Here is an 18605-nt window from a genome sequence, read left to right on the forward strand (position 1 = left end):
AACTATGGAACAGACACCTTTTTATCCACACTGAATGTCATGCTTCAATGAAATATGGGGTTCATGTTGAGTAGTATATACTGTATATACTGGTTTGTAATGATCGTTCTCTCTCAGTGAAAAGTTGAGTGTTTTAAGGGTTGGAATGGCTCTAAAGTTGCACATCAGGCCGCTGGTGTTTGCAGTGGTAACCCTTGTCCCTCTGTGACCTGCACGCTGACCCTGTGTGTACTGATCCTCAGACCTGTGCTGCTCTGAAAGCATCTCCTGAGCGAAGGAGAGGAGCTCGCTGGAACGGAAGTGTCCTCTTCTAGTGTTGCTCTGTTGTGTTAGTGGCTTCTGGTTCATGTTTGGTGGCCCTGGATGCCTGAGCAGGGATGAGCTTACTGCCGCTCAGGATTTGTTGAGGTCAGAGGTGAGAGGTCAGGTCAGTGGAAGGGACTGACTCGCAGATCCTCTCATAATGCTGCTTTAGCAGCTGCGCAGCCAAGCTAGATCAAGTTGTTGTTTTATAAACTAAAAGTTTAGAAAGGAACCATAAGCCTGTTTCTGTCACACACACAAAAAAAATGAAAAAGTGAATTGCATTTTTTCTTCTTCTCTGAGTTCTGAGAAAAAAGTCAGAATTGCAGAATAGTGAGATAAACTCAGAATTCAGACTGCAATTAACAGACACTTTTATACAAATTACTTCAATTGCAAGGTATGCATTTTATCTCATGCATTCAAATACTGTACAATATACATACTATTTTTTGCATGTATGCCTGTGGAATTGGTTCCCTATTTATATATATATATATATATGTTATCATATTCATATGGTATTTATACTGTACTCTGTCTTTGAAGTTTGTCAGTGTTGATGGTAGTTGTTTGTTATTGAAATGGTAAATGAACCAATATTAGCACACAGACACACACACTGCATCCAATAACACCTGTCTGGGTCAAAGGTCACCAGAACTTTGTCCATAGTGCAGTTTAAGCAACATTTTAGAACTGTCAATCAACTCCAGGATCAGAACATTATTACTGGGATAAAACTTTGAATTCTGTAATGATGACTTCCTGTCAGTGATTACCTGTGTCTTACTTGATCTTTGCACCACAGCATTCAGGCCTGAGGCTGATTTTGTTATTATCATCTCATCATCCTGACATGAGATTCATACTGAGGTCTGTATGTTTAGCAGAGCTCCCATTGATTCCTGTTTACTGATTATTGACCCGAGGCTTCTTTAAGGGTTGGAGGGGACATGAGGGGACGATCCTAATGGCTCTGGGGGGTTTTATGGCTGTTAGCTTGAGAAGGTCAGAGCTGGAGCGCAGCGCCGATGTGAAGACCTCACCGAAGAGAAATGTTAAACAAACATTAATGCCTTTCGGTCCTAAAACAGCCCTTTTATGGTGAGCTGTGTTCGCTTTTACTGATTATTATCAGTCAGAAAATCTTTTCAAAGGGATGGAGCCGGCGTTATTGTAGTTAACTAAAACTAAAACCATTTGTAAAAGGGCTTCTTAATATATATATATATGTGTGTGTGTGTGTAAAACTTATTTTAATTTAGCAAAACATGTATTTTCTCATTTTCATTTAGTTTAACTTGATGTGCTAAAGTAACTAAAAGTGAAAAAACTGTAGACATAATAACAACATAAAAAGATACAACTTTATAAAAAAAAAACAGAAAATAAAAATAAAACTATTAATGAAAGCTATAATAGTATCATTAACTTGCTCTTATTATCTTATGCATCTTTGCTTTTTTTTGCTGTTTTTTAACACCATGCCATTGTTGTATTATATATTTTTATATATTTTGTTTTGTTTTAATTTGTAATAAATAAATGTATTACACCTAAATATATATATAAAGTTCAAGGAAACACAGCTTAAGACTTTAAATTTCATCAAGGTTTTTTTTTTTTTTTTTGTTAAAAAGTGTAGGAAGTCAATGACTAATAATTTTTATTTATTTATTATTAATCATTTTTTTGCCATAATCGAGCAGCTCTACTCTTAAATATCTCTAAACATAATGATTTTGTAATGGAGCACAAATGGATAGAAACACGTGAAGGTAAGAAGGAAAAGGGTTTTGTTTGGAGAGAAACACACACACACACACACACACACACACACACAGAGAAGTGTTAGCAAAAGGTGTGTGTTATGCTAGCATGAGGTGTTTGCCGCTAGTATTTATCTAAAGCTTTTGGTTCAGTTTGACTCATTCATCTCTGCTGACGGCGTGAGTATAAGTGTGCTTCTGCATCTTCTTACAAGCAAACCTCTCTCGCTCCCTCTTCTTTTTATTTTATCCTATTTTGTTTCTCTCATACATCATTGGCATTTGAACATGATACAGTTTGCCATTAAAACAAGACATTATTCATTCACACCTCAAAATGTAGCTGCTAAGATCTTAGAGTCTAAAGAAGATGACTCTCATGTGACTATTTAGTTATCTTTCCGCAGGTTTATCCACCTTCACTCAGCAGCCGGCATCAATCACGGTTACTGAGGGATCAGTCGCTCGATTCACCTGTAAGATCCCGGCCACGCCCCCTCCAATCATCACCTGGGAGTTCAACAGAGTCACTTTACCACTGGCCACTGAGAGGTACAGCTCCGCCCACCTACTAGAAGAAGGAGGGGCTTAGTGTTAATTTATTAGGCTCATTTAATTTATTGTAATGTATATATAGTAAGTCTATTCCACAGTTATTACAAAGTTCACATTGATGCATTGCTCTGTACATTATAAACCTGTTTTATCGTATATTGTATTAAGTGAGTGTTTGCATGTCTCAATCCAGAATCACAGTGCTTCCCAGCGGCGTTTTACAAATTCAGGGAGTTGAACAGGCCGATGCTGGGAGTTACCGCTGTGTGGCGACTAACATCGCCAGTCGACGCAGGAGCTCCGAGGCCGTGCTAACCGTGATGGCAGGTTAGATAAACACATAAAGAGTCGTTTTCATGCACAGTACTGTATTAAATATGCATCGTTAGAATTCCCTCTCTTTTTGCTTCCCAACAGCTCCATCTCCCAGAGTTCCTCAAAGACCTCGTATCATCGCCGCTCCACAGAATCTGACCGTGACGCTTCACAGCACGGCTCTGCTGGAGTGCATGGCGACCGGAAACCCTCGTCCGCTGATCTCATGGAGCCGCGCCGACCATAAATCCATTGACGTTCACAAAACAAAGGTTCTCGGCAATGGAAACCTGCTCATATCTGACGTGAAACCCCAGCACGCCGGGATCTACTTTTGCCGTGCAACTACGCCAGGAACCAGAAACTACACGATTGCCGCCGCTAATATAACCGTTTTAGGTGGAGTAAAAAATCATTATACTGTAGGAAGCAAAGTGTTTCTGTGGGTCTCAAAATTTTTTTTAAATCATAGCAGACAGACTTAAATTAAAATTGATGGAGTTAAATATTGCATGCACTGCAATCTTCCTCAGCATTTCTGTTTTCAAGTACAAATGTGACCCAGGAGCACCAAACCAGTCTCTGGGGTATATTTGTAGCAATAGCCAAAAAAAAAAAAAAAAACATTGTATGGGTTAGAATTATCGATTTACTTTTATGCAAAAAATAATTTGGATATTAAGTAAAGATCATGTTCCATGAAGATATTTTGTAAATTTCCTACTTTAAATATATTAAAATGTAATTTTGATTAGTAATATGCATTGCTAAGAATTCATTTGGACAACTTTAAAGGCAATTTTCTCAATATTTAGATTCCAGATTTTCAAATAGTTGTATCTCAGCCAAATATTGTCCTCCTAATAAACCATACAACAATGGAAAGATTATTTATTCAGCTTCAGATGATGCATAAATCTTAATTTTGAAAAATGTACACTGGTTTTGTGCTCCAGAGTCACGGATGATTAGACATGATTAAATCAAGTTACTTTTACTTTTTGATGCAAACTGACAAATGAAGTCTTGATTTCTGACACTGAACAAAATTAAATGAGTTGGCTTAAACCAAGAAAAAATATATATCAGTAAGGAATGAAAATTACTTTTCTGTTTGAATTAAGTTAGTTTACACATGGCATATTGACATATTTGTCCTTGTTTTAACCATAAACTACAGACTTCTAATCTTCTTTCATTTTGCATATCAAGTAATATTTTTGATTTAAAAATCTTTCGATAGTTGCTCTGGAAAACAAAACAGAAAAACAGATAAAGAACATTACTTTTTGCAGTGTGATCAGACGATACAGTAAAAATGATTTCCATATTCCAGTAAATGTGAGCAGAGCAAATCAAGCATTCATCTATTTTTCTTTTCTTTTCTTTTTTTTGTAAAATAAATGAAAAGTAACTTTTTTTTCAAACTTTGAAGCATTGCTAATACAAGATATTTACAATTACTGAATATACCAATTTATTTGTACTTCTTAAAAAAGTCTAAAAGTCAAAATTTACCTTTATACGACTGCAATCAGATTTTATTGCAAAATGCATGCATTTAATGAAGGCATCCGTGCATGTATTTCTGTGCAGCGGCGCCGTCTCTCGTGGAGTGGCCTGAAAGCGTGACCCGACCGAGGGCCGGTACCGCCCGCTTCACATGTGTGGCCGAGGGATTTCCAACCCCTCAGATCACATGGCTGAAGAACGGTGAACCTGTTCACTCGAACGGACGCATCAAGATGTATAACAGGTACTGGCTTGTGAAAGACTTCGAGAACATGCATGGCCTGAACCAATAAATGTGTCTCTTGGAAGTCTTTTTTTATAGCTGCATTAATAGTAATAATTGCTTTAATAGTTTAATGCACCTCAGATTCACAAACATCTTAATATAAAGTTGTGCACTTTCTGACAGACATGCTGTTGCAGAGGTAGAGCCCATTGCATTTGTTTCTGTGTATATTTTAAGCACTACCTGATATCTGACGTTGATGTCGCTCGGGGCTCGTCTGCTGGAAACTCTGTCCTGCTGAAATATTCATCAGCTGGTTTCTTATGTGGAACAAGAGAGGGTTAATTATTCAGTGCTCTGCTAATGGTGTTTCAGCTGATTTTCTCTTTGATTTTCCTCTAATTTGTCTTCCTCTCTGGGTTTGTCATGGGATCCTGAAAGCAAAAGGAGGGGGAGTGATTTAGTGCTATTGACTTGCTCGTTTCCACCTCAACATACACATGTTAAACACGCTTGTTAAATATATGTATCTTGGTTTACTTTCAGTTCTTGCATCTATAAATATATATGTTACAAAACATATTTTTTATGTTATATTTCAATAATAGAATATATTATATGTGACAAAACCAGTCTTAAGTCGCTGGGGTATATTTGTAGCAATAGCCAAAAAATCTGTTATTTAGTCAATTTTCTACTGTAAATATATCAAAACTAAATTTTCGATTATTAATATGCATTGCTAAGAAATCATTTGGAAAGTTTGAAATGTGATTTTCTCAGTATTTCGATTTTTTTGCACCCTCAGATTTTCAAATGGTTGTATCTCAGCCAAATATTATCCTCCTAACAAACCATACATCGATGGAAAAATTATTTATTCAGCTCTCAGATGATGCATAAATCTCAATTTCAGAAAATTGACACTTAAGACTGGTTTTAAGAAAGAAAATCAATCACATTTTCTCCTAAATTCTCATTACTGTAATGCATCCTGATGTTTTAGTTTTTAAGTAGTTCTTCTTATTGTTCACGGTGAGTCTCATTCTCTGTCATGTGATTTTTCAAAAGGCATTGCAACAAATGCTACTGCTAAGACGTCTTTGTTTCTTTCTTTAGAGATTAAGATGCAGTATTATTAACAGGTTTTGTGAGATTGTCAGTATATCAATGACTTGAGATTTTTTCATCATGAAAAACATTGTTTGTTTTCACAGTAAACTGGTGATTAACCAGATCATTCCTGAAGATGATGGCATATACCAGTGCCAGGCGGAGAACGAGCAGGGTTCAGTTCTGGCCATGGCTCGTCTGATCGTAGTGATGTCGGACAGCCGACCGAGCGCTCCCAGAAATGTCCATGCGGAGACCGTGTCCAGCTCAGCCATCTTACTGGCCTGGGAGAGACCCGTGTACAACTCAGACAAAGTCATCGCCTACTCTGTGCACTACATGAAGGCAGAAGGTGAGTGTCTCACATGTAAACGGAGAAATGAGGAGTGGACACTGGCGAAAATGCACAAGAACAGTTCGCCCAGAAATGAAAATGTGCTGAAAATGAGCTCACTCTCAGGCCATCCGAGATGTAGGTGAGTTTGTTTCTTTATCAGATTTGGAGAAATGTAGCATTGCATCAGTGTCTCATCAATGGATGCTCTGCAATGAATGGGTGCCGTCAGAATGAGAGCTGATAAAAACATCACAATAATCCACATCACTCCAGTCCATCAGTGAACATCTGGAGAAGACAAAAGATGAGACAAATTTAACTTCAAACTGTTGCTTCCAGCTAATAAATGAGTCTGTAATCCATAAAACCAGTAAAAAAAAACATTGTGCCTGTATCAGGAGAGAAATCTGCACAGATCAAGCACCATTTACAGGGCAAAACAGCTCTAAACAAACATTTTGACATGAGAAGACAAGAGGAGATGGACTTTTTCACTGGAGCAAATGTTGTTATGGATCGTAAACTTATATTTTAGTTTAAAGTTAAAAACGTGTTTCTTACAAACACGCTCTTCCAGATGTTCACTGATGAACTGGAGGGGTGTGGATTATTGTGATGTTTTTATCAGCTGTTTGGACTCTCATTCTGACGGCACCCATTCACTGCAGAGCAAGTGATGCAATGCTACATTTCTCTAAATCTGATGAAAAAACAAACTCATCTGAATCTTGGATGGCCTGAGGGAGAGTAAATCTTAAGTAAATTTTCATTCTTGCCAGACTTTTCCTTTAATTTAGACATTTTCATGACTCCGTGTGGTAAAGGCTCTGGCTCTGTTCATGACAGACGGTTGAGTAGTTTCTGTTTTTAAAAAATAAAAAGTCACTTCTAGACAAAAAAGCCAAGGCTCATTGTTTTATTTCAACAAATTGCTTGCAATTTTGATATTCTTTTAGCTGTTGATAAAGACGTCCAAATAAAACACCTGTCTGCTTGCTAGAAGATAAGCAGGTGAAAACAATGACAAGTGTGAAATCTTTATTAGGGATTTTGCCGGTTGCACTTGGACTTCCAGAATTCCAGCTCATTTAATGGGAGAAGAATAGCAGTAGAGAAAGAATACACACTGCATCTGCTCTGGAGGGCAAAAAGCATCGGAAGTGTTTGAAAGGGGTGCTAATTATCCCGAGTGTTGGAGTGTCTGAATCTAACTCTGAAGAGGCTTTGGGGGGTTTGTCCCTGTGCGTCAGAGTCAAAGTCTTCAGCGTGGCCTTTCAGAGCCGGAACAAGGCCTTTTCTGTTGACTGTGGAGTATCTTGTTTATTGGGTCAGATATTCAGTTGGGGACTCAATGCTGTATAGTGTTTCTTTTATTTGAGCGTCATAATGTGGGCTAATTAAAGTGTTTTCAGGTGCATTGGACTTGTGGGAAAACCAGCAGGTGGAATTTGCCTTTAGTTGCATTGATAAAGCAGTTAATTAAAAGAAGGCACGGCCGTGTTGATTGAGTTGACATGTTTCTTTTTATACTGGAACTGCTTTATGAATTGCCACACATACAGTACTAGTAGACTTCATGCTTTTCGATTTATGAAGGATAAGGAGCATGCATTTGGGACAATGGAACTTTCCTCTGGACTGTAAAAATGAAAACAAAGTTTATTGGAATATGTTTTCCAAGAAAGTCTTTTAACATCAGAATTCATGTTTAATTCTTTACCTTTACCTTTATAATAACATGTGAAATTTACTAGGAATTTATGTATGAAAGTGGTTTCAAAGTAAATTCTATACCATTTTTTTTTTAATTTTAGGGAATTTAGTTTCTGTGCGTTATTAAATTGATTTTGTGCATGATACATTTGTGCATTAGGCTGATGCTTTTTTTCAAAGCGACTTACATTGCAGTCAAAGAATGCATTTTATCAGTTCATACTTTCTCTAGGAATCAAAGCAATGAACTTGGCATTGCAAAGTGTAGCAGTGTAGCTGAATTTGTCATGCTTTCCAAAGATTGTAAAACATTAAAGCCAATGAAATGGAAGTTGCTGCCAACTTTACTACCGACTTTTGATTTCATGAGGATTTTAAGGCTCGTTGTGTCCCAACAGGTCTAAATAACGAAGAGTACCAGATTGTTATCGGTAACGATACCACACGCTACATCATTGATGAGCTAGAGGCTGGACGGAACTACACTTTCTACATCGTAGCGTACATGCCCATGGGTGCCAGCCGCATGTCTGACCACGTCATACAGCGGACACTCGAGGACGGTGAGTAGAGGATGAGGATCTGATGTTTAATCGTTGTTGTGTTCTATTAAAGGAATAGTTCACCCAAAAATGTAAATGAAATAGCCTCTTCATCTGAACAGATTTTTTAGAAATGTAGCATTGCATTACTTGCTCACCAGTGGATCCTGTGCAGTGAATGGGTGCCGTCAGAATGAGAGTCCAAACAGCTGATAAAAACATGACAATAATCCACAAGTAATCCACACCAGTCCATCAGTTCACATCTTGAGAAGAGAAAAGCTGTGTGTTTGGACAAAATAATTTTGAACTTAAATCTTGCTTTCTTCTCTTGTATCCATAATAACACTTCCTCCAGTGAAAAAGTGATCTCACCTGAATCATGAGAGAAATATGTACACATCAGATCAAGCACCATTTACTAGACAAAACAGCTCTAAACGAATACGTTTTGATGTTAGAGGATAACAGTGGATGGACTTTTTCACTGGAGGAAGCGTTATTTTAAACTATGGACTCTTTCCGGAAACAACAGTTTAAAGTTAAAAACATCCTAATTGTTTCTTACAAACACACAGCTTTTCTCTTCTCGAGACATTAACTGATGGACTGGAGTGGTGTGGATTACTTGTGATGTTTTTATCAGCTGTTTGGACTCTCATTCTGACGGCACCCATTCACTCCATTTTGTTTATGATCAAGCTGAGTGAGATTCATCATCTGCCTTTAAAAAAAAAAGATGCAACTTTAAATCGTTGTATGGATTATATAATTTTATTTTCCCCTGAGATCCACTCATAATGCTTGCTAGTCAAGGTATCTTACACCAAAACAATTGCTTATCAAGACCATTTTTTTACTTTTACATGTGTATGAGGTCTGTTATGACTGATTTGTTGGTTTACTGCTGGGTCTGTGATATCCATAAGTACTATCTGTCATGAATTAAATGTTATTTCTGGTTTCTCTCTCTCTCTGGCTCAGTCCCCTTGCGAGCTCCTGAGTTGAGCCTCACTAGCCGCAGTCCGTCTGATATCCAGGTGTCGTGGCAGCCTCTGTCTCATAAGATGAGCCGCGGTCGTGTGTCTGGGTACCGCCTCTCGTACAGGACCAGCACAGACGGGGCAGTGACACAGCTGGAGCTCTCAGGACACAAAACCCATCGCCTCCTGGAGGGTCTTCAGCCCGACACCACGTACCTGCTCCGCATCTCTGCAGCGACCAGCGTGGGATGGGGAGAACCATCGGCCTGGACGTCCCACAGGACACCGAAGGCCTCCAGCACTAAAGGTGGAACATCTATCTATCTATCTATCTATCTATCTATCTATCTATCTATCTATCTATCTATCTAATCCAAGTTGGTGTTGATTATTTGGACAGTTTAGATGTGAATCTTCTGATGTCTGTATGTAAGTGCAAAACTGTAAAACCTGCAACTAGACATGTCCCGGTAATGCAATAAATATCACTGTAATTAATATGCACGATATTGTTATCGTGGGCACTTATGAATAATTATATATTACAAATTATTCATAATTTGGAATGCATTTTAAGAATAGTTTTCCCATCATCTGGTCAAAATGCACAACACAGCTGTATGCTGCCATGAATGAAAGCACATTCACTCTCTGACAGCAGATGGCGCTAAACTGCAGAAAAAAACCAGCCTTGATTCTGGAAACCCTGTAAATAAAGCAGCTGAGCTACTTTCTAAAACATATTTAAATAGCCATTCAAATTTGTCGATTTGCAGTGGTGTTTGTCACAGCCAAATACTAAAATATTTAGACTTAATAGGCTATTTATTTTCAAACTTTTTTTTTTTTTCCATTTTAATCTTGACTACAACATGCCCTAGAGTTTTGTTTCTTTCTTGTTAATTCCCACTTTGCATTAGGGCTTCGTTAGTTAACATTAGTTAATTCATTAGTTAACATAAACTGCCAATGAAAAATTCTTCTGAACATTTATTATTTATAAGTATTCCAATATTTAAGAACACGTTGTTAAAATCAAAAGTTGCAACAGATATTTAATAAGCTAATATAAACTAAGACTTGTATTTTTTTTTAACAAAGATTAATAACTTCTGTAGAAAATGTAGCTATTGCTCACTGTGAGTGTTAATGGTTAACTAATGAGGTCTAATTGTAAATTGATACCTATTGGCCTTTGTAGTTCTTTTGCACTTTAATCTGTGTAAAACTTTTAACTTTCTATATTTTTCTGTATTGCTTTATTGTATTTGTTTTTTATATATATGTTGTTATAAAAAGGTTATTTAACCTGTTATACTGTATTATGACCCCTTTTTGAAACTAAATTTCAATACCGTGATAAAAGCACGAGCAATTTATCGCAACAGGAAAAATTTGATACCGGCATATCCCTAGCTGCAACACATGCTTTGAAAAGAACTCTTTCTCTTTGCGTTGGGCTGATAATCTTGTTAAGGCATTGCATTTGTTCCTGCATGACTTTTGACCCTTCTTCTCATCCACATTGGAAAGCTTTTAGTCATGGGTCATAAAGCGAGAGCCGCAGGCCTCTACAGATCTCCCAGTCCAACCGTAAGCTCCTGCTCACATATGAAACTCTGTCACCTGTGATCTACTGGAACCCACTCTGTTAAATTACTTCGGTTAAATCTAATGTCTTCAAAGATACACTGGAACCACAGGAAACTCTGCGGGAGTGTGTTTAATTAAACTGGGATTGATTTAACCCCGGCGGTGTTCCTGTGAGGTCCCGTCTCGTCTGGACTCGAGAGATTCATAGCAGCAGTTGTGGCCGATAAATCTTGAAGATTTGTTGTCTGGTGGAGTCTGCGCTTTGAAATGTTTAATGCTTGTTCTTCGTCTCAGGTCTGTTTAACCGTGAAGTCTAAGCGTACCACGTTTTGTTCTCTTAGAGGAGACATTCAATTCAACATGCATCCTCTTTACATAACTTTAATTTCCATGCACGAGAAGTTTAAAGATTGTCTGTGTATTTTCTCCCATAGTGCCCCTTGCACCAGAGCTGCAGCTGGAGTCTCTGAACTGCACGACTGTGGTGTTGCGTTGGCATCTCCCAGCGGGCAGCAGCGCTGGACTGCAGGGCTTCAAACTTTCCTACTATGAAGAGAGCGAACAAGAAGGAACGCTGACCCAGATTCCTCCTCACCAGCGCCAGCACACCATTGGAGGCCTGGGTGAGTACCAGTGACTTCAGGACACCCAATGAAATCCAGCAGCTGTGTGCACATCTGCCTAAATGGGGAATCTTAGTTTGTTGTAGGGGAAGTTTGAACATCTGATTGGTTAGAGCGGGATGTTAGCTTGTGTATACACTGAACATGCCACTTTCAGTCCAGCATTCAACACCGAATGGAGCGGAATTAAGAACAAAAAATCTGAATTCTGAAAATTGAGGATGTGATATTGCAATTTAAATGTGAATATCGGAAAGTAATTCAAAGAAATTTTAATTCAGGTGTGTGAAAGATTGCTGTAGATAGATGGATTGATTGATGATAGATTTTGCACAACCCTGACATCTTTGTACTTTTGATACACTTAAAAGTGCGAGATTCGTGCTGAAAAACAGCAAGATGTGATGCCATATACAGATGATAAGTCTCATCTGTTTTCATGTTGATTATTGATTGATTCTTTTCCATTTATTTCTGTTCTGTGCTTGATCCAGACTCTCTAAATGAACAGGCCAGTAGTTCGCCGAAAACAAAAGCACTGAAGTGTTTTTCAGATATGGAGATTTGTGGCTGTCCTCCCTTAACTCCCAGTGACCCTCCCCCCTCTGACCTCTGACCCTTCCAGCCCGGGGCCTAAGTGCTGGTCAGTGCTGATCTTCCCATGAGCCTCTGGAGGAGGGCGTTGCACATTTGTGGTGTGCTCGTCCCCCTCTCGTGCCCCTAAAGGTCACTCTCTTTCAGGCCTGTAGTTCAGTGGTGGTCATGAATGCTGTCCCACAATGCTTTGCTTGACCAGTGGCCATCTGTGGCCGTAGAGAGGTCAGCCAGCTGATATTCAAATCAGACAGAACTGGACACAATATTTGCATACGCATTATATTAAATTGCTAATTGGAATTGGATCGAATGTAAATGGCCAAAGATCTCAATTGAAGTCATGAGCTCATACATTTCTCTATTAATTTATAGCTCTATGCTCTTACTGGATGACAATTAGTGACTCATTTGTGTCTGATTTTAGAAAGATAATCTGAGACAAATCATACTGAAATTAAACAAAACATAATATTTAATGTTTTCCATTACAAATATCTAAACATTCTTAATTTGTTCATATTTTATTTGTGAAATGCAGATGTTAAGATGCAAAATGACCACAAAAAAAAATCTAATTTAAGTCAGTTTTGGTTTATATATCTGTCAATGGGGTGAGAAAAATAATCTTGTTTTACCTTTGGATTAAGTTTATTTTTTGACCCCACTGAAATTTTTTTTCTTCTTGTTTTAATCATAATTGTTTTTTTTTTTCTGAAAACAAGTATCTTATGTAAATCCTGAGAACTAAAAATAACTTTAATGTGTAGTTGAACAATTGAAATATTACAGAGATCTCTATTGATTTATCCTCGCTATGATGCAATATTTATATGCCATATACAGAATTGTCAACTCGTTTGTTGTTGTTTTTTTTTTTACAAAAAAAAAGGAGTTAAAAAATTTGCAGTTACTGTGGATGTAGTTTCATCAGAGAGATGTGAAGGAGCTGAGCTCTATTCATTAGAGTTGTGGACACCTCCAGGGAGAATTTACAGTCTATCAGTCCAGGGGAGGTGAAGAGAGGAGCAGAGAGCGTTGGGAGAGAAAGCATTGGGAGGTTTATGGTGTGTTTTATGTCTGTAGGGGGACAGAATGTGGGACGAGCTTCACTTCAAAGATCCTCATACAAAGCTCTAGCACCCCCCACCAAACACACACACACACACACACACACACACAGTCTCACAACTGATGATGACCATTTCAAGCGAGTAAACCTGTAAACTTTCACATGATTCATGATGCAAGCTTCACATTTCTTCTTTTAAGCACTCAGGAACCCTGACCCCATAGACTTCCATTGTAAAACTGAGAAACTAAATTGTGGTAACATCATGTTACAGATGCTGTCCCCATTTGCCAGAAATTATAAAAATACATATTTACATATTTTTGTACATATTTCTAATATTTTATTCATTATGGTGAGGTAAAATATCTTGCATATTTCTAAGCTTTTTATATTATTATTATTTATATATATATATATATATATATATATATAATATATATATATATATATATATATATATATATATATATATATATATATATATATATATATATATTAGGGGTGTAACGGTTCACAAAATTCACGGTTCGGTTCGATACGATACACTGATGTCACGGTTCGGTTCGGTTCGGTTCGATACGTTTTAGATACAGCAAAATTTAAAAACATCTCAACTTTTCAGAATGCCGCAAGCGCACCGCGGGTCATGTGACAAGAACTAACCAATCAGCTTCATCCTTTCCCGTAACAACGTTGAGAGCTCAGCCAAGATGAAGGAACAGCTGATCACAGTTGTATATGGATTGCAATTTTGAAATAAATTTAGTAGCAGAGCTACTGCAAGCGATTTTTAGAGCTGCAAATCCATTTATCCTTCGCTGAAATTTCCGCGTCTCATGGAGAGAGCACGTCATTGTTGCTTAGCAAAGACAGACGCCTCATGAGCGCTTCTGCCCGAGCGCTTTGGAAAGGAGGAGAAAGACGCGCTTAGCGTTTTCCATGCGTTTTTAGGCACGATATGTGAACGGCCCCTAAGGCGCTCGCTCACTCAGCACGCGCTGAAGGCTCGTTGCAAAATGTCGAATGCCTTTAACAGACCAGAAATATAAGATCCTAAAATAACCAACAGGTCTGGTGTTTGGGTTGGATTCCCTGTAAGCTATAGTTTCTAAATGCTGCAGGGATAGTTTGCTGCGTGCATGTTTCTCCTTTTTTTCGTCTTTTCCCAGATAGTACTGACGCATATATCCCAGATATTCCCGCTGGTGTTTTTTTTTTTTTTTTTTTTTTTTATTCCCGCTGGTGTACCCTGTCATGTTGCAGATGCGACATACCATTGTTTTTTTATCCACCACTCTCTTGCCATCACCATTATAGCTTAAAGGGAATCCAAAGTGCACCCAAACACCAGACCTGTTGGTTATTGGAGGATCTTCTCATTTCTAGTCTGTTAAACGCATTGGCTATTTTGCAACGAGCCTTCAGCGCGTACTGAGTGAGCGAGCGCCTGCTGAGTAGCCTAACATAAACATATAAGATGGTGTTTTTTTCTTCTTCGGGAGTGTCAGGGGCGTTGCCTGTTACGTTGTTTGGGTTATTGGGCTACCTTGTTGAACGCATATCATTATATTTCTCTCTCTCTCTTTTTTTTTTTTTTCAAATATAATTAATTACTCCAACGAACCGTTCGGTATACATAATGCGTACCGCGTACCGAACCGAAAGCGTCGTACCGAACGGTTCAATACGAATTCGCGTATCGTTACACCCCTAATATATATATATATATATATATATATGTTTTTTTTTTTTTTTTTTTTTTATCAAGGTAGGATACAAATATTTGAGCTTAGCTTTGCCAGAAAATGTAAAAATATAGTTGTCTTTTTGTAGATAATGTAGATATCTGTAATGTAGATGCTATATGTCATGATTTCTCATACTTTTTGGACTCTGAAGACACTCAGAAACAATCCTGATAGACTTCAGAACTAAATCAAAAAGAAACTCATTGTAGTGAGGTAACACCTGCATGTGCGCTGCTTCCTGACCCTCTTGACAGGATTCGACTTGCCCAGATTCCATGTCAAGAGGTCAGAGGTCAGACGTCCCACTCTCTCAGTGTGTGGTTAATATCTCCAGGCTATTGTACCATAGGGAGGCTGTTGTCCAGGGTGGATGTGGGGTTCTGGGTTCAAGGTGTTTGTCTGGAGTACGTGCTCTTTTGCATTGGCTGTGTACTGAACCGAATGTCAGAGACTTACAGTAACAGGCGTCATCTTGATGCCTCCTGGTTTCAGACAGACTTCTGAGGCACAATAACAACACATGTAAAGAGATCGGATGAATTCGGCTCTAAAGATTTACCATGCTTTTAAGATGGAAGATTATCATGCACATATTTAATCACTGAAGTGCTTATTTCTTAGCAGAATTGGAATTAAAAAATAGAAATTTATTTTAAAATTAAATTTTTTTCAGCACATTTTGCCTGCTTTAGTTTGACTTTTATTTATTTATTTTTTTACAATAGATAGATAGATAGACAGATAGTTTGTGGACTCATGCACGTCTGACTATCCATGCTATTTAAAGTGTGTTTTGTGTGTTGTTTCCCGTCCAAATATTTTCTTTATCTCTCTCTGAATGTTGATGGCCTGGAGAAAGAGGCCTGTCTTGTGTGCCTGACCTCTGACTCCAGATTCCTGAGGAGTTTTATCTGTGTGTGAACTTTGACCCCTGACCAACTCCACGGAGCCTCTTAGAGTTGTGGATCTCAATGCCACACACACCTAACCGAACCGTCCAATCAGGACAGGACTACTGGGTTTGGCCCCGCCCCCTCAACCCCCACTCTATATCTCAGTGCCAGTGATGTCATCTGTGTGCATTGATCAGTCTGACTGATAGTGATCAGATTCACTATTCACTAATGCTTCATCTGTCTGAGATCCACATCTAGGCCTTTAACCCTCAGTCTGATCAGAGTTGATCAATGCTTTTATTGTGACAGTAATTGGAGCGTTTGACTACATTTTTTAGTTTACTATGCATTTAGCTTTCATGAATTCATATGAACTCATGGCAATGTTGTTCTTGATAAATAATGCTGAAATATAAATATTAGATAAAAAACTTAAGCTTAAAAAACTCAAATTAAATTTTTTTGAGCTTTTAAAAAAATACTACAATTAAAAACTAAAACTGAAGTAAAAAATTTTATTTGTATGTGTATTGTGTGTGTGTGTGTGTGTGTATGTATGTATGTATGTGTGTGTATATATATATATATATATATATAATATGAAGACAAAAATACATATACAAATTGCCTAAAATAAAAGTCTTAGGTGAGGGTTATTATACTAAAGGTAAATACTAGGTAAAACTAAAAACATAAAAATAAAATAAAAAAACTATTTATAAATTAAAAAACTTTGATTAAAATATTATTATATTATAATTTTACATTTTTGTGAAAGCTTAACTTAAAATACTAACATATCTCAAACCAAATTAACCAAAACTAATATATAAACATTAATACAATTATACACACTTTAAAAAAAGTAATCAAAGCCATTACAAAACACTATAAAATGACAAAAACTTAAATTAAAGTGAAAACTGAAAATAAAATTACATCTATTCAAAATATTAACAAAATCTGTGATAGCATTTCAATTCATTAAAAATAATACCGACTTATGGAACATTTGTACTTTTAATAATAGATTTTTCACATTGTAGGACTGTTAATATGAATAGCACAAAAGCTAAAATAAATGAAATAGTGAAACACTTTCCAGAATCACAAATGTAGTATATTAGTGTAAATGTAGATTTTGACCATTCTGTCTTGGTGTTGATCACATTCATGTCCATGTTATTTGTCAGCTGCACAATCACAGACTCTCAGGATCGGTTAGTTGTAGGATCTGAAGCGCTGAACATGTTCAGTCAGTCTCTCGTGTAGCGCCACCATGTGACCAAAGTCAGTACTACAGGACACAATGAAAACCTGCAGCAACTTTTTCAGTTTTTTAGTTCACACCTCGACTATTTACTCTAGAAACCGTGGCTGTTGCTGATATGTTACTGTAAAATCGATTAATATATATTTATAAATAAAATCATTATAAAAAAAATAGAAAATACATTTTTTTTTTTCGATTTTAAAATGTGCATATTAGCACGTTTATCAGGATGTTTAAGATAATGATTTGTTTTAAAATCTGTAGTTCATTCTTCTGTTAAATAATATTTCCTTGACTAAAAAATTGCCTATTTGGCATATCTATAAAATAATTTTTATATGCTGTCTATGTTACTTGGACAGTAACTTTTAGAGTTTTGTTATTGTAATTTTCCATAATGCTTCCTGTGAATTTCATTTGAATTTCTGATGAGCCCTGATGACCAGTTTCTGATCAGTTATCAATTTTTGTGTCAGTCCGAGGTCTCTTTATGATGCTTGAGGTCATGTGTTTGGTCAAGTGGCTGACCTCTGTGTGTGTGTGTGTTTCCCATGGCCTTTGGGCCTCTGATTTGACCTCTGTGATCTGGTTGTGAATGGGATGCGGCTGCTGGTCAGCGGTCAGTCAGTGAGGGGGTGAAGCAGATGGATGATGGGTGGATGAACTGAACGGGGGATGGACACTCGTCTTTTGTGTTGACCAGCAGGAGGATAGAGCGCAAACTCACTGACCAACACTGACCAACACCTCCAGCTCTGGGCATCTGCTGATGATTAGACCCACATGCACACGTGCTACACACACAGCACCGCTAGCTAATACACACACACATCAGCTGACCATATACATCTGCTGTTACACACACACACACACACACACACACACACACACAATTCTATTTTGACAAGAAAACTATATTGCTGCCATGGACGGGAGAGGAAAGTGTTTTTTTTTTCAGTTGTAGCAAACATGATGCATCATTTCATAAACTGTCAAGCTTCATAAGATATATATGTATGTATGCATGTATGTATATGATATGCATGCATGGATACACACACACACACACACACACACACACACACACACACACACATATATATATATATATATAGGTTATATATATACTGTGTTGGGAGGATTGCATATAAATTGTAGTCTGTTACTGTTATGTATTAAAATTGCATTCAAACAGTTTCAAGCGCCTCTCACTGCTCTGCACCTGCGTTTCTGGCTCTGACCGAAAACGTGCTGCGGAAACGCGTTGGCTTAGTACTTTTTGTCCCTCTCTGCTATTATAGTTTTGCAAGATGGCGGAACTACATGGAAGCCTCCGTCGACCTACCCGTCCCATGTATATAAAGATAATAAATTCTTCATTTACAAGGATTAGTTTAAACATTGGCATAGGTATTTGTACACCATTGAGGGC

The 18605-nt window shown here is 37.5% G+C and overlaps 1 protein-coding gene across 1 annotated transcript in view; it reads left to right on the plus strand.

Moving 5' to 3' along the window:
• Window positions 1–18605, plus strand: part of LOC113061417 (protogenin A) — a 36645-nt gene that overhangs the window by 9421 nt on the left and 8619 nt on the right. Inside the window, exons 3-10 of the mRNA XM_026230506.1 lie at window positions 2483–2627; window positions 2824–2957; window positions 3048–3344; window positions 4542–4701; window positions 5901–6148; window positions 8245–8409; window positions 9373–9678; window positions 11399–11587. Of these exons, the coding sequence (XP_026086291.1) occupies window positions 2483–2627; window positions 2824–2957; window positions 3048–3344; window positions 4542–4701; window positions 5901–6148; window positions 8245–8409; window positions 9373–9678; window positions 11399–11587 (1644 nt within the window). The remainder of the gene's footprint in view (window positions 1–2482; window positions 2628–2823; window positions 2958–3047; window positions 3345–4541; window positions 4702–5900; window positions 6149–8244; window positions 8410–9372; window positions 9679–11398; window positions 11588–18605) is intronic.

Source organism: Carassius auratus, chromosome 43, assembly GCF_003368295.1.
Source record: "Carassius auratus strain Wakin chromosome 43, ASM336829v1, whole genome shotgun sequence".
In the NCBI taxonomy this organism is placed as follows: domain Eukaryota; kingdom Metazoa; phylum Chordata; class Actinopteri; order Cypriniformes; family Cyprinidae; genus Carassius; species Carassius auratus.